This window comes from Mya arenaria, chromosome 16, assembly GCF_026914265.1.
Source record: "Mya arenaria isolate MELC-2E11 chromosome 16, ASM2691426v1".
In the NCBI taxonomy this organism is placed as follows: Eukaryota; Metazoa; Mollusca; class Bivalvia; order Myida; family Myidae; genus Mya; species Mya arenaria.
Genome location: NC_069137.1, coordinates 36,082,908 through 36,106,733, shown reverse-complemented (window position 1 = coordinate 36,106,733; position 23,826 = coordinate 36,082,908). Strand labels below are relative to the sequence as shown.

The 23,826-nt window shown below is 35.2% G+C and overlaps 2 protein-coding genes across 6 annotated transcripts in view; one reads left to right on the top strand and one right to left on the bottom strand.

Moving 5' to 3' along the window:
• Nucleotides 1-10,252, top strand: part of LOC128221122 (sushi, von Willebrand factor type A, EGF and pentraxin domain-containing protein 1-like) — a 31,045-nt gene extending 20,793 nt beyond the window's left edge. The window contains exons 3-7 of one of the 5 annotated variants that reach the window (XM_052929576.1): nt 1,863-2,093; nt 4,731-4,851; nt 5,135-6,654; nt 7,164-7,289; nt 8,508-10,252. In XM_052929576.1, coding sequence (XP_052785536.1) covers nt 1,863-2,093; nt 4,731-4,851; nt 5,135-6,654; nt 7,164-7,289; nt 8,508-8,821 — 2,312 coding nt within the window. In that variant the 3' untranslated portion in view covers nt 8,822-10,252. Of the gene's footprint in view, nt 1-1,862; nt 2,094-4,730; nt 4,852-5,134; nt 6,655-7,163; nt 7,365-8,507 lie in introns of those variants that run through there. The other 4 variants (XM_052929578.1, XM_052929577.1, XM_052929581.1 and 1 more) reach the window with 4 other exon arrangements.
• A 2,280-nt stretch (nt 10,253-12,532) lies between these two features.
• LOC128221599 (uncharacterized) lies at nt 12,533-19,898 on the bottom strand. The gene is made up of 2 exons (XM_052930205.1): nt 19,771-19,898; nt 12,533-14,672 (listed from the first exon to the last, which is right to left on the bottom strand). The coding sequence occupies exons 1-2, from the start codon at nt 19,896-19,898 to the stop codon at nt 12,533-12,535; spliced, it is 2,268 nt and encodes a 755-aa protein (XP_052786165.1).
• Nucleotides 19,899-23,826: the final 3,928 nt, after the last annotated feature.

Sequence of the window (23,826 nt, the reverse complement as noted above, 5' to 3'; positions counted from 1 at the left end):
GCACTGGACAACGTGTCAAACATGTAATTACACCAGACAACGTGTATGATGGCATGTTGTCTCCTATAACGTGTCATATGTAAGTGCACTGGACAACGTGTCAAACATGTAAGTACACCAGACAACGTGTCTGATGGCATGTTTCCTCCTATAACGTGTAATATGTAAGTGCACTGGACAACGTGTCAAACATGTAAGTACACCAGACAACGTGTCTGATGGCATGTTTCCTCCTATAACGTGTCATATGTAAGTGCACTGGACAACGTGTCAAACATTAATGTACACCAGACAACGTGTATAATGGCATATTGTCTCCTATAACGTGTCATATGTAAGTGCACTGGATAACGTGTCAAACATGTAATTACACCAGACAACGTGTATGATGGCATGTTGTCTCCTATAACGTGTCACATGTAAGTGCACTGGACAACGTGTCAAACATGTAATTACACCAGACAACGTGGATGATGGCATGTTGTCCCCTATAACGTGTCACATGTAAGTGCACTGGACAACGTGTCAAACATGTAATTACACCAGACAACGTGTATGATGGCATGTTGTCCCCTATAACGTGTCATATGTAAGTGCACTGGACAACGTGTCAAACATTAAAGTACACCAGACAACGTGTATGATGGCACATTGTCCCCTATAACGTGTCACATGTAAGTGCACTGGACAACGTGTCAAACATGTAATTACACCAGACAACGTGTCTTATGGCATGTTGTCTCCTATAACGTGTCATATGTAGGTGCACTGGACAACGTGTTGAATATGCATGTTAGTACACCGGGCAACATTTCTAATGGCGTATTGTCTCCTATCACGTGTCATTTGTAATTCACTGGACGACATGTCAAATATGTAAGCCACTAGATATACACACAGTGTGAACTGCAGACCAATACGCATGGATTAAGGTAAACCAACACTGTTATAAAAATAAAGACAGTGTATATGCAGGTACACAATAACTTCGAGCGCAGCAACAACATTCATGGTATTCAGAGACTATCAATGCATCCATCATTAATTTTTCTAATTAATATAACGAGTTATTAATTAAACTATTACGTATTTGAGGCGATATTGGAACAATCATAGTTCTAATACAATGTAGTTTATAATTGACGACAATATATGCCAAAACTCGGCCAATACGGTCGGCTAATACTGTTTCTGCCGTTTAGATTGGCTACTGAACTCGCCAAATACGGGATAAGAGGAATGGACTGTTTTCTTTGGCTGTCGAAACTCGCCCTAATACCTCGGAAAATAACTCGGCCAATATGAAGTCGCCTTATTAATAACATGATAGTAGATATATTAATTTTATACTATTTTGCTAGTAAAAGCATTATAGGTTATTAAAAGGTAGAGTTTAATAAAATTTTAAAGTTAAAGCTATTTGATATGAGGTTCCAAAACCGACAGTTGAGATTGAACAAACGGAGATAATCGCGGCATAATGTATGTGGCATCAACAAAACAAGTGACGTCATTGACGCTACCGCTGTTTAAACATCCGAATACATACTACGTTCAATATAATTTAGAAGCATGGTTTCTCGTCGTTGTAGTCATTTTGTGTTGTTCAATGTTTTCTAATTTTGTAAATACTGAGTATAGATATAAAGATTTAATATTATAGAATTGTTGTATATCGGTGTATAAAAATAACTCATCTGACAGTGCAATGACCAACTGTTTTTATACACCGATAAACCACAATGAAATCTTAAATCCTTAATAACACTATTTCAATAAGTTGTTCATCAAATATACAGGGAAACATTATTTAATGACTTCGACGACGCTTTTGACGTAATATCATTGATACGTTTTTCCAGCCTGCTTGGAATTTGACCTGTCGAGACACGCAAGCAGTGACGTCAACTACACCTACAACACTGTCAGCACGGTTGACGAGAGCGCATGCTTTCTGGAATGTTTTGACACATCATACTGCAGAACTTTCCGGTATTCAAGCGGCACGTGCTACATATACACATGCGGAAGTGATTGTGTAACATCATATTTGATTCCCGGTTCTTTCGACATATATCATCGAACGTGTTATGGTAAGTAGGAACATTTATGTATGGTCGTATCTCATTTATTTTGTTATTTTTTATGTATCTTTCTTAAGAATCAGTAACATATTAAAATAGCGGAATACACGCAAATAATGGCAAAAGAATTAATATGTTGTATTTATTTCAAATAAGTAAAATATAACTCGAATTCGATCTCAAAACCATGAGATCTTATACATGTATAATAAAACATAAACTGCTTACGTAATTGGTAAATGTATAGTTTTGTCTACGTAAGATTAACATTGCCGGATAACCTTTTTGAGCGTTTTCTGTCCATCCATGCATATTCATTTAAACGAGATTTTTTCAGTCAAGTGACCAACGGTATTTATGAGGTATAATGGACTTAAGTAATATGGTTACCGACGATGTCTGTCCATTTGCCAATATTCAGAATATTGCGCTTGCTTAAGATATTCCTGCTTATAATATATTTTTTGGAATTTAAGTTTATTTAAAGTATTTCCCAGTAATGTATGAGCCCAAATCAGATAAAACATGAACTCGAAATATGCGCACAAATCTTTTTTACTACTAGATGTGTATCAAAAGATGGAATGTAGTGTGCTTGTTAAATATTGAACATCACAACTAAAACAATGTTCAACGTTGTTTATTTTGATCCTTCAAACTTATATAGCCACAACGGATATACACAGTTACTAAGATCATAGTGCCTTTAAATAACCCACATTACTCAATATGTCCAAAATTAGCCAAAACTACTACATACACTGTACACTGAGACGACTAGGATCTTTTTTCAGAATGCCCTAGAATAGCCAACACCAGGGAATACACAGTAACACTGACGCGGATATGTTCCTTTTCAAAATGCCCTATAATAGTCAACACCACTGAATACACAGTACCACTGACACGGATATGTTCCTTTTCAGGATGACCTATAATAGCCAACACCACTGAATACACAGTACCACTGACACGTATATGTTCCTTTTCAGAATGACCTATAAAAGTCAACACCATTGAATACACAGTAACACTGACACGGATATGTTCCTTTTCAGAATGACCTATAAAAGTCAACACCATTGAATACACAGTAACACTGACGCGGATATGTTCCTTTTCAAAATGACCTATAAAAGTCAACACCATTGAATACACAGTAACACTGACGCGGATATGTTCCTTTTCAAAATGACCTATAAAAGTCAACACCATTGAATACACAGTAACACTGACGCGGATATGTTCCTTTTCAAAATGACCTATAAAAGTCAACACCATTGAATACACAGTAACACTGACACGGATATGGTTTTTTTTCAGAATGCCCTACAATAGCAAACACTAGGGAATGCACAGTACCACTGACACGGATATGTTCCTTTTCAAAATGCCCTACAATAGCCAACACCACTGAATACACAGTACCACTGACAGTATATGTTCCTTTTCAAAATGCCCTATAATAGTCAACATTACTGAATACACAGAAACACTGACACGGATATGTTGTTGTTTTTTCAGAATGTCCTACAATAGCCTAAACCACTGAATACACGGTACCACTGACACGGAAATGTTCCTTTCCAAAATGCCCTATAATAGTCAACATTACTGAATACACAGAAACACTGACACGGATATGTTCCTTTCCAAAATGCCCTACAATAGCCAACACCATTGAATACACAGTACCACTGACACGGAAATGTTCCTTTCCAAAATGCCCTACAATAGCCAACACCACTGAATACACAGTACCACTGACAAGGGTATGTTCCTTTTCAGAATGACCTACAATAGCCAACACCACTGAATACACAGTACCACTGACAAGGGTATGTTCCTTTTCAGAATTACCTACAATAGCCAACATCACTGACTACACAGTACTACTGACACGGAAATGTTCCTTTCCAAAATGCCCTACAATAGCCAACACCACTGAATACACAGTACCACTGACACGGAAATGTTCCTTTCCAAAATGCCCTACAATAGCCAACACCACTGAATACACAGTACCACTGACAAGGGTATGTTCCTTTTCAGAATGACCTACAATAGCCAACACCACTGAATACACAGTACCACTGACACGGATATGTTCCTTTTCAAAATGCCCTACAATAGCCAACACCACTGAATACACAGTACCACTGACAAGGGTATGTTCCTTTTCAGAATGACCTACAATAGCCAACACCACTGAATACACAGTACCACTGACACGGAAATGTTCCTTTCCAAAATGCCCTACAATAGCCAACACCACTGAATACACAGTACCACTGACAAGGGTATGTTCCTTTTCAGAATGACCTACAATAGCCAACACCACTGAATACACAGTACCACTGACAACGGTATGTTCCTTTTCAGAATGCCATACAATAGCCAACATCACTGAATACACAGTACCACTGACAAGGGTATGTTCCTTTTCAGAATGACCTACAATAGCCAACACCACTGAATACACAGTACCACTGACACGGGTATGTTCCTTTTCAGAATGGCCTATAATAGTCAACACCACTACATACAGAGTAACACTGACACGGATATGTTTCTTTTCAGAAAGCCATACAATAGCCAATACAACTGAATACACAGTACCACTGACACGTATATGTTCCATTTCAGAATGCCCTACAATAGCCAACACCGCTGAATACACAGTAACCCTCACCGGGCTATACTTGGGAGACACTTTGACAACAACTTGCAATTTCGGCTACGAACACTCCTCGGGGGATTTAATAAGGTTTTTCTTTTACAAATATTGGTTGTAATTTAAGTACATCGTCCGTACCCTGGTACTCGAATTCTCTTCACACTTCATTATGAACTTGTAAAAACTACTTTATTGAGACCCAAATGAACAAACGATGGTTTTGGTGATTAGAATCATTCTTAACAAACTTACTAAGACGTATGATTCCATATAGCGGTCAGAACAAGTGCAAAAGCCAGGGTTCTTATATCTGTATGTATGTCGATCTAAAGATCTCTCGTGATGCATTTTTTCAAATTTCCTCGGTATCTAGGACCTGCCAAGGAGGTTACGCGTGGGGCGGAGACACGGCCAGTTGTAGCCCAGTAGATTGCGACATACCTTCCACCATTGCGCATGCATCATTCACACTTACTTCAGGAACAACAACATACGGAAGCTTTGTAACGTATTCTTGCGAATCCGGATACATTCCAACAGGCGAAAATAGATTTGCCTGTGCCGACACCGGCCAATGGACTGGTTTGGGCTTTTCTTGCGAAGGATGCGGTTTTCCACCTAACGTTTCAAGTGCAACGTATACTTTGACGTCTGGTACAAACTACGATAGTGTTGCAAATTATGTTTGCGTTACAGGGTACGTATTTAGTGCGACATCTCAGCTCTTTTGTGACTTAAATACACAGGCCTGGTCGGGAACGCTTTCATCGTGCGTCCTGGTGGATTGCTTATTACCTCCAACTGAACCTCATGCGACGTACACATTAACGTCAGAGTCTACAACTTGGCAAAGTACTGTGGAATATGCCTGCGAAAATGGGTATAATCTAAACGGCGATCCCATTATGGAATGTTCGGCTGGCGGTGTTTGGGTTGGAAGTGGTTTTTCTTGTGAAGGATGTGGCAACCCCCCAATAATTTCCTATTCAACGTATTCTCTTACATTTGGTACGGGAGTTGGAAGCATTGCACAATACACCTGCAGTCCAGGCTATACCCTTGAAAGCTCATCTGAATTGATATGCATCTCAAATGGAACATGGGGTGGAATACTTCCTGTATGTAGCTTCATAGATTGTGGAAGTCCTCCTAATGTGACAAACGCGAGCTACATTTCATCACCTGACACAACATTAAACAGCTCAACGGTGTATTCCTGTAACACAGGATTTCAAATGACGGTAACCGGAACGCTCCTGTGTGAATCTGATGGTCAGTGGATTGGAATCCTTCCTGTCTGCATCGAGGTTTACTGTACAGAGCTAAACAATCCACCGAATGGATTTGTAAATTATGGATCAAACGTTTATAACTCAACAGCGAGTTTCAACTGCTCAGATGGGTACAATTTAGTTGGATCACCGTACATCATTTGCTCCGCTGATGGCTCTTGGAATGCTACTCAACCAATCTGCAGTCCAGCGGATTGTTTACCACTGTATGACCCACTGAATGGATACGTTAGTCATACTTCGGGAACTACATATATCCATGTCGCAAATTATACGTGTGAAATTGGGTATTATATAGACGGGGATTCCTTACGAATCTGTCAAGCTAATGCATCATGGAGTGGAAGCGAACCGTCCTGCATAATCGTGGATTGCAACCAGCCACCTATTCTTTTGAATGGAATATACCAGCTCCTAAATAATGGGACGAAATATTCGGATCATGCAACTTATTCTTGCAACCTGGGTTACACTATTTCTGGTGCCTTGCTGGTAACTTGCCTTGCAAATGGAAACTGGAATCTGCCACCACCTGCATGCACTATACTAGATTGTGGATCTATTGCACATCCGGTTAATGGATTGGCACTAACACCCGATGGTGAGGCTTTTTCCTATGTAAGATAGTTCTATATTTTACCGATTCAGCACCACCAGTTTTATTTAATAAGTGGTTTGGTGTTCGATTGACCTCTTAATGCAAAGTTTTGCGAAACGTTTACCGGATGACCTTATACCGAAAAAGACTTTCTTTCCAGCACTGTGGTCGATTACGGTTAACATACTATTAACATACAGAAATTATTACACTAGTTAATGTTAATTCCGTGTAGTTGACGTACATGTTCACAAAAATAATAATGGTAAACATTCATTAATTTAACAAATCAAAGAAAAATAAATATTCAGTATGTATTCCCGCTTGGCTTAATAATGGCGAGGCCGGAAGTATTTTGGCCGGTACTTGGAATATCGAGCCAACGGGTTTCGACTGTATATCTAATTTGAAAACCGATTGAGAGGTCTTGCTGAAATCTCATTAGAAGTGCATTTAGTGATATGAATATAAATAAGAATGTAAAATTTATTTCGCTCATTCCCGTTTCTTAGGAACGAAATTCGGGGCAACTGCAACATTCTACTGTAATCAAGTTTACACCATATCAGGTCCGACTTCAGCATTATGTAACAGTAGCGGAGAGTGGGACAGCGAACCGCCTACATGCGTATATACAGGTGATTGCAGTAGACTGGTGACAACTCGATGACGTTCAGGATTGACCATAAAGCTCGAGTTACCTAACGTTTTGAGTAATTGTACTATTGTCAATTCCAACATGCTTATATGATGTATATTTTATTATTCAACAATAACAATCAGTGCATGTATGCACATTTCGTCGCAAATTTTATGGATTACTTGAATTTAACGAGGTCCTATTTTCGCGATGTCCTTTTATGTTTTCAAATCTCGCGAGATACAAATTTCGATGTTATAATTTAATCAACAGAAGCTTTTTCAACATTTTCTTATGAGTTTTGAAGAAAAAGCGTGCATTGCCGAAGTGTTTCTTAAAATATCTGGAGATAAAATGATTCAGTAATTACATTGATTGCTTTATCACCAAAAGTCTCACAAGAAGCGCATACTCAATTCATTTTATGATCTAACTTAAAAATCGATAAAAAAAAGGATATAATCACCTTTACTTCAATTAACAGTCGAAATATAAAATTTGAGACAATAAAAGAAACTCAAATCCGAATAAAAAATATACGATCTTGAATGGTTAGCGGTTTTAAGGAATACATTTTTTTTCTCGTTGAAACTAAGACTTTTTGTATAAGCGGTTTTCATGATATGTTATACACCTTTTAGGGGGAGTGACAACGATACCAATGCTTAATAAGGCACTTTACTTCAAATCTTATAACAGTAAAGTTTTTTAACTTTCTTGTTTTGAATTACTTCCAGGAGAAGTAATAACGTCTTCTAGGCCTAATAACCCACGTTATACCATACCGTTTGACTGGTTCTGAACTACTTCAGGCGAAATAATAACGACACCTACGCCTAATAAGCCACTTTATATACTACCGCTTGACTCGTCCCGAACTACTTCAGGTGAAATAATAACGACACCTATGCCTAATAAGCCATTTTATATAATACCGCTTGGCTGTTTCTGGACTACTTCAGGCGAAATAATAACGACATATATGCCTAATAACCCACTCTATATAATTCCGTTTGACTGGTTTTGAACTACTTCAGGCGAAAAAATAACGACAACTATGCCTAATGAGCCAATTTGCGTCATACCGTAGAAAAAGCTTTTACTGTCTGGATTTGAACTACTTTCAGACGCCGGATTAACGACACCAACGACAAATAACCCACTTTACCTCATACAGTAGAACAAGCTTTAACAGTCTGATTTTAACTACTTTCAGGCGGAGTGATAACGACACCTAAGCCTATTAAGCCACTTTATATCATGCCCTGCATTTGCTACCCAAACAAAACCTTCGTTGGGATGACACAAGAAGAAATAATCCAACAACTGATCAAAGATACGAGAATTGAACGGAATAGCACTACTGCATCCATTAACAAGCTGAAATGTCGCGAAGATAATCGGCCGTTTTCGAGAATGACGGGATACATTAGTATTGCAGTTATTTCAGTTTTGCTTTTTGCGGTTGTTGCTTCGGATATGAGAATGCTTGTTATGCATGTGCGTAGGTATCATACAATATATAACTGAAACTTTAAATTGTAATACAATTGTTAAGACTGCTATATATAGCATTCATGACACAATTTGTGTTTCTGCTAGAGATATATGAATATAACACAGAGGAATAACTTACTTGTATGAACTGTTTCAATAATTTAATTTCAAATGGATTATGACGCAATACATAAACTCATATGTGTCAATGTTTTCTATATAGGCTCTGTCCTTCCTTGATTTTTTTCCGTTTAAGGTTAGAATCTCAATGTCCCGTGTACACATGATGTTGTTAGTGTATATGTAAGTGTGAAATAATATGTTTGTTTAAATGTGTTTTAATAAGGTTTACTTTTTTGTATGCATTTAGTGTGCACTGTTTTAATCAAATTGTGTGATATATTGGGAATAGTATGTAAGTCTATTGATCTGTGATGGAGTATTACTTCTAACTAAATCCGTAAAATTCACAATCGAGCTGAATGAAATCCATCCATCCATCAATATATCCATCCATCCGTCTTTTTCCATCCATCTACCTGTCCGTCCGTCCGTCCGTCCATCTATCAATCTATCCATCCATCCATCCATTCATCCATTCATTCATCCATCCATATTTTTCCATCAGTCCGTCCATCCGTCCATTCATCAATAAATCAATCATTTCATCCAAGATTGCACCCACCCACTGTAATCACACATCCATCCATCATTATTTTAAGATAAAGAAAGCTATACATGGGTTTTTCAAATTCAACATACAATCCAATGAAGTATACAAATTGTTGTGAATATTTCATATTTTAGCTCTGTATGCTCTCAATAAAATTAAAGTCATGAAACTTTTTGACATTGGCGACCCTATTTTCCAACCATTAAAATGCTTTATAAATTATGTGAAATTCGTGTTTGATTTCGAAATGATTCTACCAATGGCGTGTTTATATCAAGAGAATGAACAATTAAATTATCCTATGTAAAACTATTTTACATTTCTATGCCTGGTGACCTTGTATAGTTTTTTTAGTATCGTTTTATTGGTATGAAATAAATACGCAAGTACTACCTACGCGGTAAAAAATGCTACAAAAATCTAATTTTTACCTTCAGTTGAAGATTGTAAATTTAGTCATTTTACGACCGATTCCAGTTGAAAGAGGCACGAAAATACAAATCCTTATTACTTTGTCCATGAAACATTTCCTGTTATGACATTATTTTGTTTGAAACTGTGGTAAAATTCTTAAACTAAAACGTAGAACTATGATTAAATCATAGACCCGCCAAATATCAGTTTTAAGGACAAGCCCTTAAAATTGAAATTCAGTTACTTATTTCTTTATCCCATGAATACATATCGTTGTTATACATGCACGTTAGTTATCCTACTTAAGTACACACTATATACGTTGTTCGTTTGATTCACTCTTCGTGTTTGATGCTCTGTTATTGGTAATAAATGAATCATAAAAAATCACATTATGTTTTCGTTCATGTATTTGAATTAAAAAACAAAGACATATTTAAACTTACTGCAACCTTGAACAACTGTTAAGAACAAAGAACCAGCCTCTATATTCAAACGATCAAACTCCTTTGGTTGACGTATGGAATAGTATTGTATAGTATATTCTCTGGTATTGTATAGTATATTTCTCTAGTATTGTATAGTATATTTCTCTAGTATTGTATAGTATATTTTTCTAGTATTGTATAGTATATTTCTCTAGTATTGTATAGTATATTTCTCTAGTATTGTATAGTATATTTCTCTAGTATTGTATAGTATATTTCTCTAGTATTGTTAAGTATATTTTTCTAGTATTGTATAGTATATTTCTCTAGTATTGTATCGTATATTTCTCTAGTATTGTATAGTATATTTCTTTAGTATTGTACAGTATATTTCTCTAGTATTGTATAGTATATTTCTCTAGTATTGTTTAGTATATTTCTCTAGTATTGTATAGTATATTTCTCTAGTATTGTTTAGTATATTTCTCCAGTATTGTTTAGTATATTTCTCCAGTATTGTTTAGTATATTTCTCTAGTATTGTATAGTATATTTCTCTAGTATTGTTTAGTATATTTCTCCAGTATTGTTTAGTATATTTCTCCAGTATTGTTTAGTATATTTCTCCAGTATTGTTTAGTATATTTCTCTAGTATTGTATCGTATATTTCTCTAGTATTGTATAGTATATTTCTCTAGTATTGTATAGTATATTTCTCTAGTATTGTATAGTATATTTCTCTAGTATTGTTTAGTATATTTCTCTAGTATTGTATAGTATATTTCTCTAGTATTGTATAGTATATTTCTCTAGTATTGTATAGTATATTTCTCTAGTATTGTATAGTATATTTCTCTAGTATTGTTTAGTATATTTCTCTAGTATTGTATAGAATATTTCTCTAGTATTGTATAGTATATTTCTCTAGTATTGTATAGTATATTTCTCTAGTATTGTATAGTATATTTCTCCAGTATTGTTTAGTATATTTCTCTAGTATTGTATCGTATATTTCTCTAGTATTGTATAGTATATTTCTCTAGTATTGTATAGTATATTTCTCTAGTATTGTATAGTATATTTCTCTAGTATTGTTTAGTATATTTCTCTAGTATTGTATAGTATATTTCTCTAGTATTGTATAGTATATTTCTCTAGTATTGTTTAGTATATTTCTCCAGTATTGTTTAGTATATTTCTCCAGTATTGTTTAGTATATTTCTCCAGTATTGTTTAGTATATTTCTCTAGTATTGTATCGTATATTTCTCTAGTATTGTATAGTATATTTCTCTAGTATTGTATAGTATATTTCTCTAGTATTGTATAGTATATTTCTCTAGTATTGTTTAGTATATTTCTCTAGTATTGTATAGTATATTTCTCTAGTATTGTTTAGTATATTTCTCTAGTATTGTATAGTATATTTCTCTAGTATTGTATAGTATATTTCTCTAGTATTGTTTAGTATATTTCTCCAGTATTGTTTAGTATATTTCTCCAGTATTGTTTAGTATATTTCTCTAGTATTGTATCGTATATTTCTCTAGTATTGTATAGTATATTTCTCTAGTATTGTATAGTATATTTCTCTAGTATTGTATAGTATATATCTCTAGTATTGTTTAGTGTATTTCTCTAGTATTGTATAGTATATTTCTCTAGTATTGTTTAGTATATTTCTCTAGTATTGTATAGTATATTTCTCTAGTATTGTATAGTATATTTCTCTAGTATTGTATAGTATATTTCCTACTATTGTAGAGTATATTTTTCTTACCGAATGTCATAGATTACAGGTGTTAATGCATTCTTACACTGAGAGTGCGACCTTGTTAACTGCCGTTGTTCAAGTCATTGTGTTTTAAATGACGTTTGAGGTAAAATAAAACTTCCCACAAATAATTAAATGTGTACAGTGTAACTCAAATAAAGTAAGTTTTAATATTTAAGTATATTTTATTCTATCATACTGCTTTAAAATGTGATTATTTAAATAAATTACAAGTAAGCTCTAGCATACTTTTGTTTGGCGTGTTGTTGATCGTGACTCATGAGGTAAAATATACTTTTTAAGCACTCATCAAAGCAGAGGCATAAACATGTCCGGTTTGCAAAACATATTTGTTTGTCTAGGATTGTTTGTAAAACTAGCCCCAGGTAAATAAAAAAAATCCGAGAAAGTATTATTCGCGACATTTATCTTACAACTTACAACTCGTCAAACAACTTAATGGCTGAACGGCTGCCGTTGCTGTCGGTGTCTTGAACAATAGCGCGGTGATTGGTCCTGTGCTGGATGACTTGCTGTCGATGCTTGACTAGCAGCGCTTCTGTCGTCGTGGCTGTCGTTGTCTGTACTAATGGCGCAGTACCGTTCAAAAAGTGTTTGGCCCTGCGCTGAATTCCGTGCTGTCGCTGCTTGTCTAACAGCGCTTCTGTCGTGGCTGTCGTTGTCTGGATTCATAGCGCGGTAAAGTTGTGGAAGTGAATGGCCCTGTACTGAATGGTTTGCTGACGATGCTTGTTTAACAGCGCTTCTGTCGTGGCTGTCGTTGTCTGGATTCATAGCGCGGTAACGTAGATGTGAATGGTCCTGTGCTGTACGGCATACTGTCGATGTTTGTTTTGAAGCGCTTCTGTCGTGGTTGTCGTCTGGACTGATAGCGCGGTAACGTAGATGTGAATGGTCCTGTGCTGTACGGCATACTGTCGATGTTTGTTTTGAAGCGCTTCTGTCGTGGTTGTAATCTGGACTGATAGCGCGGTAACGTAGATGTGAATGGTCCTGTGCTGTACGGCATACTGTCGATGTTTGTTTTGAAGCGCTTCTGTCGTGGTTGTCGTCTGGACTGATAGCGCGGTAACGTAGATGTGAATGGTCCTGTGCTGTACGGCGTACTGTCGATGTTTGTTTTGTAGCGCTTCTGTCGTGGTTGTCGTCTGGACTGATAGCGCGGTAACGTAGATGTGAATGGTCCTGTGCTGTACGGCATACTGTCGATGTTTGTTTTGAAGCGCTTCTGTCGTGGTTGTCGTCTGGACTGATAGCGCGGTAACGTAGATGTGAATGGTCCTGTGCTGTACGGCATACTGTCGATGTTTGTTTTGAAGCGCTTCTGTCGTGGTTGTCGTCTGGACTGATAGCGCGGTAACGTAGATGTGAATGGTCCTGTGCTGTACGGCATACTGTCGATGTTTGTTTTGAAGCGCTTCTGTCGTGGTTGTCGTCTGGACTGATAGCGCGGTAACGTAGATGTGAATGGTCCTGTGCTGTACGGCATACTGTCGATGTTTGTTTTGAAGCGCTTCTGTCGTGGTTGTCGTCTGGACTGATAGCGCGGTAACGTAGATGTGAATGGTCCTGTGCTGTACGGCGTACTGTCGATGTTTGTTTTGAAGCGCTTCTGTCGTGGCGGTCGGTGTTTCGAGGGATATCGCGGTAAAGTTTTAGAAGTGAATGTATCTGAGCTAAATGGCTTGCTGTCGATGATTTTCTGATAGCGGTTGTGTCGTGAATGTCGGTGTCTGGACTGATATCGCTGGAACGTAGAAGTGAATGGTCCTGTGCTGAATGGCTTGCAGTTGGTGTTTGTCGAGCAGCGCTTCTGTCGTGGCTGCCGTTGCCTATAGCGATATCGCGGAAACGTTGTATAATGCACCGGTCCTGTTCTGAATGGCTTGCTGCCGATGCTTGTCTTACAGCGCTACTGTCATGGCTGTAGGTGGCTTGGGACATAGCGCGGGTACTCTGTGTAATTGATTGGTCAAGTACGGATTGCCGTGCTGACACGGATTGTCTAACAACCCCTCTGTAAAGACTGTCGGAGTTTCGGTCGATGAAAAATCTAAAATCATTTGTTCGTTGTGTACATGTTGTTTGACCATCATTTGCACCTGACCTATGTGATTCGATAGTGTCCGTCTCAAACAATGGACTATGTGTTTGCGGAGACACATATGATGAAGCTGACGGTTGATTCGTTTTGTTCCCATTACCCTTTGGATAAGGTGTCTCCTTATCTGATTCAGACCAAGCCAATTTACGACTGCTTCGCAGATCAGTTGGTACACTCACTGACTGTTTTCTATATGTATGTTTCATCTGTTCCTCTGGTATTGCCCTTATTCGCTTATCGGGTTCTAAATACCACCGCCCACCTGGGGGTCCTCTCACTCTTATATACACTCCACCGTTATTTGATGTCATTTTCCTCGATGGTATGTACCCGGCTATATGCACGGTGATCGTTTCTACTTTCCCGAGACGCTCTAGTTGTTTTACCACCCACAGTCGGCGGTTGTCCGCTGATATCCATTTTCCGGATACTGACACTACGGAAATTGTAGGTATCGACAGGACGCTGGTTCTGAAAAACATACGAATATATCAATACTTCATGTTTTCATCAAGCAGAAAATATAAACTCCGTAACTAGATCAAATTTCATGTACAGATCGTCGTTCTCCTATGCACGGGGCATGTCTTTCAAAAAACTAAAGCACAGTATAACTAATTTACTACAAATGTCCGGGGAATCATTGCCTTGAAGAAACTATGCTTGTAAATATAAATGCTAACCCAAAAATTTAAAGTATAGATTGGATTCGATACGAAAATTAGTAAACGTTTTATGGAGTTTATAAAAACGAACCTTGTCGAATTTATTTAATTTCGTGTTAAATGAACATTACATCGAAACTCTATTTACATATTACTCATATGAAGATTTATTGCGTTAAATACATAAAATGTCGTTAATTAGCGCGTACATTTACGCAATTTATTTGTGACGTCACGTCAAATGTAGGTACACTAGTTACACATTTACAATAAATAATTATGTCATTTCATGATGGCGATGGTATTAAGGATATAAAAAGTTATTATGTGATGTTAAATTCATAGTATGTTACTAAACAGCACTCGTACGATGATCATTCAAAAATTCGTAGGCAATGAACATACAACTTTTTAATAGAGTTAATTATTTGTTTTACATTTATCACAGATATCGTTGGAATCTTTTCACCTTATGTCCAAAATTTAATTCAGCTACATTATGATTGTCACATTTAGAGATTGTTGATGCAAAGCAAGACGGCGCAACCCAATAGCGTAAATTGACGTTGTTTTTATTTGTTCAAAAATACCATTTCTCAGCGATGAAATGTATATAGTAAATAACTAGATATTGACTACAGACTTATACGTGTCTTTACATCATTATCATTGAAAGTTAAATCTAGTTTGGATAACAAAATTATTATAAACACAAATGTTACTATTAAAGAATAGAATCGCTCTATAAAGAAAATCCTACATGTATTGAAAATTTATTTTTTAAGATAAGATAGCAATATTAAAAATGACGGACATAGAAAACAGTCTTGTGAATGCATGCTAGCACATTCTGAATGCAAACAAGCTATAAATAAAATGAAAATAAAAAAGGCCCTGGTTCGGATGGGTTAAGGGAAGAATTTTACAAGCATTTTTGGCAAGATCTAAAAGAACTCTGTTTAAAAAGCATTATTTTTCTTTTGAAACATGAAACCTCAGAACCCTTCAAAACCAAGGAATCAACTCATTGATACCGAAACAATGGAAAGCTGTAGAAAATCTAACAAACTGGAGATCTATAAGTTTATTAAATGCTGATTTCAAGATAGCAACAGAAGCTATTGCAAACAGACATAAAGTTCACCCAAATATAATACCAATAACTCAATCCTGTTTCTTCAAAACAGATATATTTTGTTGGAACTATCGGACTGATCCATGAGGTCATATATTTGAACGCAAATAATGCCCGTGCTTGTTATTTATGCCGACTTCGAAAATGCGTTTGATAGTATAAATAAAGGCGGTATAAAAGTTCTAAACATAGGGAGTTTGTCCTACCAAAAGCTTGCTGGATAAGGCGTTATATTGACGAATCCAACCAGTCCGTTGAAGGAAGTCCTTATTTAAAAAAGGCGGGAGTTTGATTTGTAAATGCAATTCGGACAATACTTTAAAAAAGAGCATTACAATAAAATATGTTTTATTCGATATATTTAATGCATGTAAACAACTTATAGAAAGTAATCATGAGTCTTAAGAGAGAAATGTGATCACCTGGAATAACGAGTCCATTAAACTTTACAACGAAATCCTATATCATAAATCTTGGTATGAAAGGGCAAATAAATTTATATGGCAACTTTTTGATTGTCGGTCAAAAACATTGTATGATTATAAAACATTTCAATCAATATATCATGTAAATCAATACGACTATCTAATATGTTCCTCCCTAATGACGAATGAAATAAAGATACACTTATCTAAAGGTAATAATCAAATCAAAAGTGTGAAATAAATGAACCAAATTTGTGCGTTTTTTGACAAACTCATATTAAAACACCGGATTATCTTCTGGGAATGCCCGAAAGTACAAGAACTATGGAATTGACTAAATCAGCTCTAAAAAGATAATCATATTAATTTAAACTTAACATTAAAAGATATCAGGAATATTCGGAATGGTCAGCAACAAAAACCACACCGCATTTACTAACTTCTTAACTGTGCTGATATACATCTACATTTTTGGTTCGGAGTATAGAAAAACAACGCCTTAATTCATTCAGTGCAGGCAACACATGATAAGGAGAAAGAAATTGCGCTGATAGATGATGAAATGAAGCAGCATTAGAATAAATGGAGTTATAGTCGTTATTATCTTAATCAACCATAATCATCCCATGCCCAAATCGCTTGGTGTTTTTATCCTTTTTTATACAAAAAAACCTATGATGATCTAAGTTCCTCATGTGTTCATATTTTAATCATGCAATGATCATGAAAAATCTAGTGTGAAGTGAGAAACAACTTTTAGTAAATGTATAACTAACACCATTTGCTAAATTCCATCTAAGGCCAAAAAAATAATACCTGTGTTTCCGGTAACACGGCGAAAAAAAATAGGGTCGGTCGGTCAGTATTTGTTTTTCTTTTTTTTTCTTTTTTTACAGTTTCCATTTCATGCAATTTTCTGTTGAATCAGATCAATTATTTCATATCTAAGCGTTTCGTAATTTACAAAAAGTCGGAGAAGAACAGCATTGTTTCATGTTTGAAATCATTTCTTTACCTTCGACGACCTTATTTTCCCGCCAATTTTGCCCATGAAATCTGGTGTGTTTTTTGTATACAATACTCGTTTATAAGTCGCGATCGGGTTTCAGAACAAATCCAACACTTCAATTTCTACGAATTTGTGATAATGTTCTACCCAAACAGTCAATTATCAACTCAATGTGTTAATTTCCTTGAGGAAAATCGCTGATATTCTTGTCAAATGTGAACTCCTTAAACAAGGCCTTCAAGTGGAGGTAGGTTAAAAATAGAACAAGTAAACGCGGATATGGATTTATTTAACTTATCTTATTTTCGTACAATCAAAGTTTCATTCATATTAATAGTGAATTCAAACATTTCGGTCATTGTTTTAAGATTCCTAACTATTGATTATTATTTTTTCGATCGTATGGTATTTTCTTAACAGCCTAGGCGAAATCCTGGCAATCAAATGACTGACCGAATTAAATACAAACCATAGTCACTCGCCTTTGATATTATCACCGCTCGTGCTCTGACGTCATTATTATGACGTTATTATTGTTATTATTATTATTATTATTATTATTATTATTATTATTATTATTATTATTATTATTTGTATAACTACCTTAATGTTTCTCTAAATGAATTAATATTCGTATAAAATGAAATGCAAAATTGATCTAACAAGCAACATAGAAGTTAGAAATGCCCAAAATCATTATAAATGCACAGGATTATACTTTGATTAGCGTCATTTACAAAGATGATTTTGTTTTATCTATACGTATATATATTTTGTGACCTTTATTTACATATCAAAAATTGAATCATATTTAATTAAAAATGTAACTCAAATCAACTTAGTTGTCTTATTCACTTATATGTCCAAACAAAATTTTAAGCAATTGTATATGCTTTGGATTTAAAACTTTACGCATAGGAAGGAGACAAATTTCAAAATAAAAATAAACCGCAAGATATCATCGATATTAAACACTAATACTCATAATGATATTTCTTGTTTAAGACTAACGAAAAATATACGTATATTATGTACGATTAATTTTAATGGTTGAAATAGTCTACTAAAATGTTTCCTGTTAAACAAATAAAAAATGCATAATTTGAGTAGCATTAAGGGAAAATGTCTGTATTTCGGATTTCCTCAACTGTCTTTATTATCTCTCAGTTATGCGAAACATAATTTGTGTTAAACAGCGTAATTACACTACTATTGATATGTGCAGGTTTACGGAGATCATGGCGGATAGCAACGGCAACTGATAAGCCCCGCCCCTTCTGGACACTGATTGGTCAGACAGGTATCGACCAGCTAGTTTGACTGACAGGCCGCGTCATGTTTATTGTTCATTGTTGTAACTCAATTAAAATAAAAACGGTGGGGTAATAGAAACTTGAAAAACTCGATTAAAATGTGAGATTGTTTTCAAAAGTGTGGAGTAATACTCAAATACATTGGAGAACTTATCTGTAACTCTGTATACAAGTTGTTTTGTACAAGAAAAAAACAATCAGCTGCTATCATGAACTCATTGAGTACAAAGAGTGAAATGGACAATGTCTGTATCCAAAAAGGTTTTCAGGCGCGTAGCTAGGGCCAATTTTGGATCGATGATTGACAGCATATTAACCCCTTCACCCACATCCCCCCTTTGGTTATTATTTCAAATTGCCATGGCTAATTTACATCTAAGGCATGGTACTCCTTTGTGAAGCCAATGTTAGATTCAGCCTCCTTCAAATACAAACTTTATTTATTTGTATTTAGACCATAAGCAGATTGTACTACATCAATTAACAAACACCTAGTATGTTTAAGCTACTCTCTCAGACCCGATATTTATTTGTTATTAAGTGTTAGCGGGTGGGGGTAGAATTTCCCCAATGTTTTGTAACAATTCAGTCCTATTTAAAACAATGCTGCATTTTGGAAGTGTTTTATTACTTTTTTCTCCTAAATTGAAATAAATATACGATCTTTTTTTTCTTTTCTTTTTTTTTTTGGGGGGGGGGGTGGGGGGGGTGGGGGTGGGTGCGCCCCCTCCCCCACCCCAATGCCATCCACCCTGTACCGCTTTTGACATGTACTTAACGTGAAACTTTCCAATCTTTTACATAAAAATGTAATAATTAGTTGTCAAATATGATTCAGTTCTAGACTACTTAAAGCAGATGAACGTGGATACCAACCACGCCCATGTTTATCTATACGGGATATAAGTAAATTCATTGCTATTCTTTTGAACATTTTAACAATGATCAAATTATGATGGATGACGTAATAAGTTGATTTGTTTGATTATGAAAAGGATAATATTATAGTTAACGAAACCTACCTCCCATCACAAATAGCATCCAGAGTTTCACCAATCTGTATGTTCCTGTGTTGTGAATTTCTATCAAATACATTGTTAATTGAATCCTGTGAGTAAAATATTTCAGATGGCTTTAAACAAAAAGTCATAATTATAGTTATGAAATAGAAACTACAGAGCAGGTAAACAAAATATAACACCTGTTCATATCATATATGCCTTTCTAGTAATCGATATCTGAAAGATTGTGTTTATCAGTTGTCATTTTCTGAAATTCAAAATCCTTTGTTTTGTGATTGTTTTGGCAAATCGTAATCAATCAGTTAACCATAATGATTTTTAAATCAAGGCTAATGTTAGTTGTAGTGGTGGTAGTGGTATTGGCTGAAGTTGTTGTTGTTGTAGTAGTAATAGTAGTAGTAGAAGTAGTAGTAGTAGTAGTGGTGGTGGTGGTGGTGGTGGTGGTGGTGGTAGTAGTAGTAGTAGCAGTAGCAGTAGCAGAAGCAGTAGCAGAAGCAGTAGCAGTAGCAGTAGCAGTAGTAGTAGTAGTAGTAGTAGTAGCAGTAGTAGTAGTAGTAGCAGCAGTAGCAGCATCAGAAGCAGCAACAGCAGCAGCAGCACCACCAGCACCAGCAGCAGTAGCAGTAGCAGTAGAAGTAGTAGTAGTAGTAGTAGTAGTAGTAGTAGTAGCAGCAGTAGCAGTAGCAGTAGCAGTAGCAGTAGCAGTAGTAGTAGTAGATCTTGATTATATTGCCTGTTATAGTTCATGGTCAATAAAATGATACAAATTTCAACTCATATTTAATTAATGTTTATTTTAAACAAAATGTATGTTTATAGAGATTTTATCAGTTGTTGACTATTCGTTATTTTCTAAAAATGGAATTCCTTCTTTCGATATCATTATTCTCGATTTTCAAAAAATGATGTTTAAATGTAAACCCGAATGAATCTGTACTTGATGCATGAAAGTTGCATCGTTCTCTAACGATAGTAAGGATTTAAAGTATGTATATACATACATACTCCATAATTAAAGGTTAACCTGGTAAATGCATGAACATATTTTCAACAATTATTAAACAAAACTAAGCCCGATGTAATGCACACGTATAAACAGTGTGTTTTATTTCAAAGAACAATAAGTAAAAAAAATATAAGAATTAATTAAACGGTGAAAATGTTGTTTTGTTTTTTTCTTTTTCATAATGGTGTTCTTTTGCCATTGTTCGTCATTCTTCATGAGCTTCATAGACACATTTATTTGGTCGCATATCTTATCTACAAAAATATTTAAACCACATTATTGCATGATGTAAACACGCTTAAGGGAGGTAAAAAGTGGTAGATTGTGTCGGATGGGGCATGTTACCACATTCATGAAAAATTGCAAGTGTCACTATTAACAATATTCACCTTGTTCATCAAGTATTTCTAAATTATTTGGTTAACAAAAAATTAGTAAATATCTTCGCATAACTTAAAGTTCATATCTTATTCTAACGATATCTTTCAAACACCACAATTTCATTTGCAATTTTTGCTTCAAAAATCTTAATTATAAGGGAGTTAACTCTTGTACCTCTAACCCCTTTCATTTCTTTTCGGTAATTCTACGCTTGATTACCTGTATTTGGCGCTCACATTCATTGTTAAAATTTAAGTCACGGGGACGGTCGTCTAATATTTTTATCCATGGCGGATTCGGGAGCTCGGCCGAAAACTTCGCGTTCGAAGAGGCCCTCGTCGCTGGACGAACAAATTTCGGAGTTGGAACGTGAGGAGGATAATAGTTTTTTGGATAATAGAATGAGCCAAAAATGAGCCCACGTGAGCCTTTTTTTTCCCACGTGAACCTAACCCCTTTTATTCCTTTGGATGCGCTTATTTTCAGACCGTAGCTAACTTCGCGTTCGTACAAGCCTCAAAACGGGTCATGCATATCAATTTCATTCTTATTACACTTTGCATTTAGTAAAATGTCTTGTCAACATATTTTGCAAAGAATACACAAACACATTGACATCTGTACTAAGTATTTAAAACATAGTTATGGATTTTAAATATTGCCAGAAGACAAGGTTTCCGACAGACGACAGTCTTCAACAAGGGAGGTAATTGTGTGATTACAATAAAAAATAAGTTCCATACGGTGTTGTTTTACTTTTGTCCGTGGGCGAGATAAAAAAATTCCAGCAGGGCCATTTTTTGGATCTACTTATCTGAATTGGGAGAGAAATATCGATAGGGACCCTTTGGTAATGAACATAGCTGTTCTCCATCCGAGAACTTCAAAAACACCAGAATACAATTTCGTATTTGGGGAGCATTTTATTAGTTGCCGCTTTGTCCGTCTAGCCCGATAGTGACGTTCACGTTGATTTTACTTATAATGTATGCACAAAGAATATCCTAATAAATATATGATACTAAATTTGACAAATATAATATTGATTTTTTTTCTAAATTTTCAAAGCGTTCCATAACACTTTTTCGAAAATGTATTAAGGGACATAATACGAAGTCAAATTAAAAAGAGGATAGTTGGTTGTTTAAGAGAAAGAACTCAATATATATTTATTTCCATGCTTTTTGGTTAACTATGGTGTTTTATCAGTGATATAACAACGATAACAAAAAATGATAACTTAACGGCAATGAAGGAGTGAAATATAAACTATAAGATCTACTTTTAAAATCAATAGTAGTTACTTCCCTTTAATAAAAACTAAAATAAACTAGCATTTAATATTTGATATTAAAATATCGAATATTTTTATAAAAAAATTAAATAAACACATCTCACCGTTTGTAAAGGAAATGGTTAACCCATTTTTTTTAAAGCTGTATGCTCGAGCATGAAAAACATTAGACGAAAACAAATGCTCTAACATCAGATCGATGTTATAACATCTACTGTCTGACTTGTAATTCGAAATTCAAACTCACACATCAATTTACTGATAATATCCAACCACACGTCGAATGTCAATAACCAAGTGTGGTGTTCTATTTAAAAGAATACAGTAACGAGATTCGAGTGTTTATGCAAACGACGTATTTTGAACGTCTACGAAAACTTGATATGTTCGTCAAAAAATTCATTAAAAGATGTTTGTAAACGATTTGTTTTAAAGTTTGTTGTTGTTCTATTTCTCTGTTTCCTTCTATGGTCGTACCAAAACGACCTTAACATTGATGTATACTATAGAAATCAATGATTGATTGTTTGCTCTCAAGAGAGAGCTTCAAAAACACAAATACAATGTCTATCGTATTCGGGGACATTACATATTAGTAATCGCACCGTCCGTCTAACTTGGTCAGATATTTACAGAGTATATACAGATACCAGCAATATCATGAATTTTTGCAAAAAATGTGTAAAATATTTTAAGCTATATATTTTATGCAACTTGCTAATTACTTTCAGTGTAATGCAATTAAGACGTTCTTTATTTTGTAAAGGGAAGTAATAAAGAAGCTTTACAATTTCGTGACTTGTGAGATTGTTTGAACCATTGATAAACCGGCATATTTTATGACATATCTGTGTCATATAATTTTCTCCAATACAGCGGATGGTTATTTCCTCTTATCAAGTTTAACTCAAAAGGAAACCTGTATTTTCAAGCCCACTTCGCCAGGTATGCATTGTATACTAACGAAAATATTAAATAACTTAATAGTTTGTATAAAAATAGAATTATTTAGATATCTAAAAGATTTCAAATGCTTGCCGCAGAACTGCGAGTTTCTAAACAGGAAATACTATGGCACGAGCTCATAAACCTTAAAGCAGTGGCAACTTTAAACATAAAACAAGTTCAATTTAACCCTTTTAGGTTAAGCAACAATAAGCAGTAAGAAAATTTCAGGAATACCTAGTCGATCATTAATGCAAAAATACGGGTAAAATTTCATTTTAAAGTTACAAAAAGTTATATTTTAAGAGTTTAAAAGCTTTTGCTTGGGCCTTTTTTATTTAGACATTATGTTTTTAAAGAAACAAATTAATAAAATTACTGTATTATAATAGCAGTTTTTTTTATTTTATTACCTCCCTTTCACAGAGCA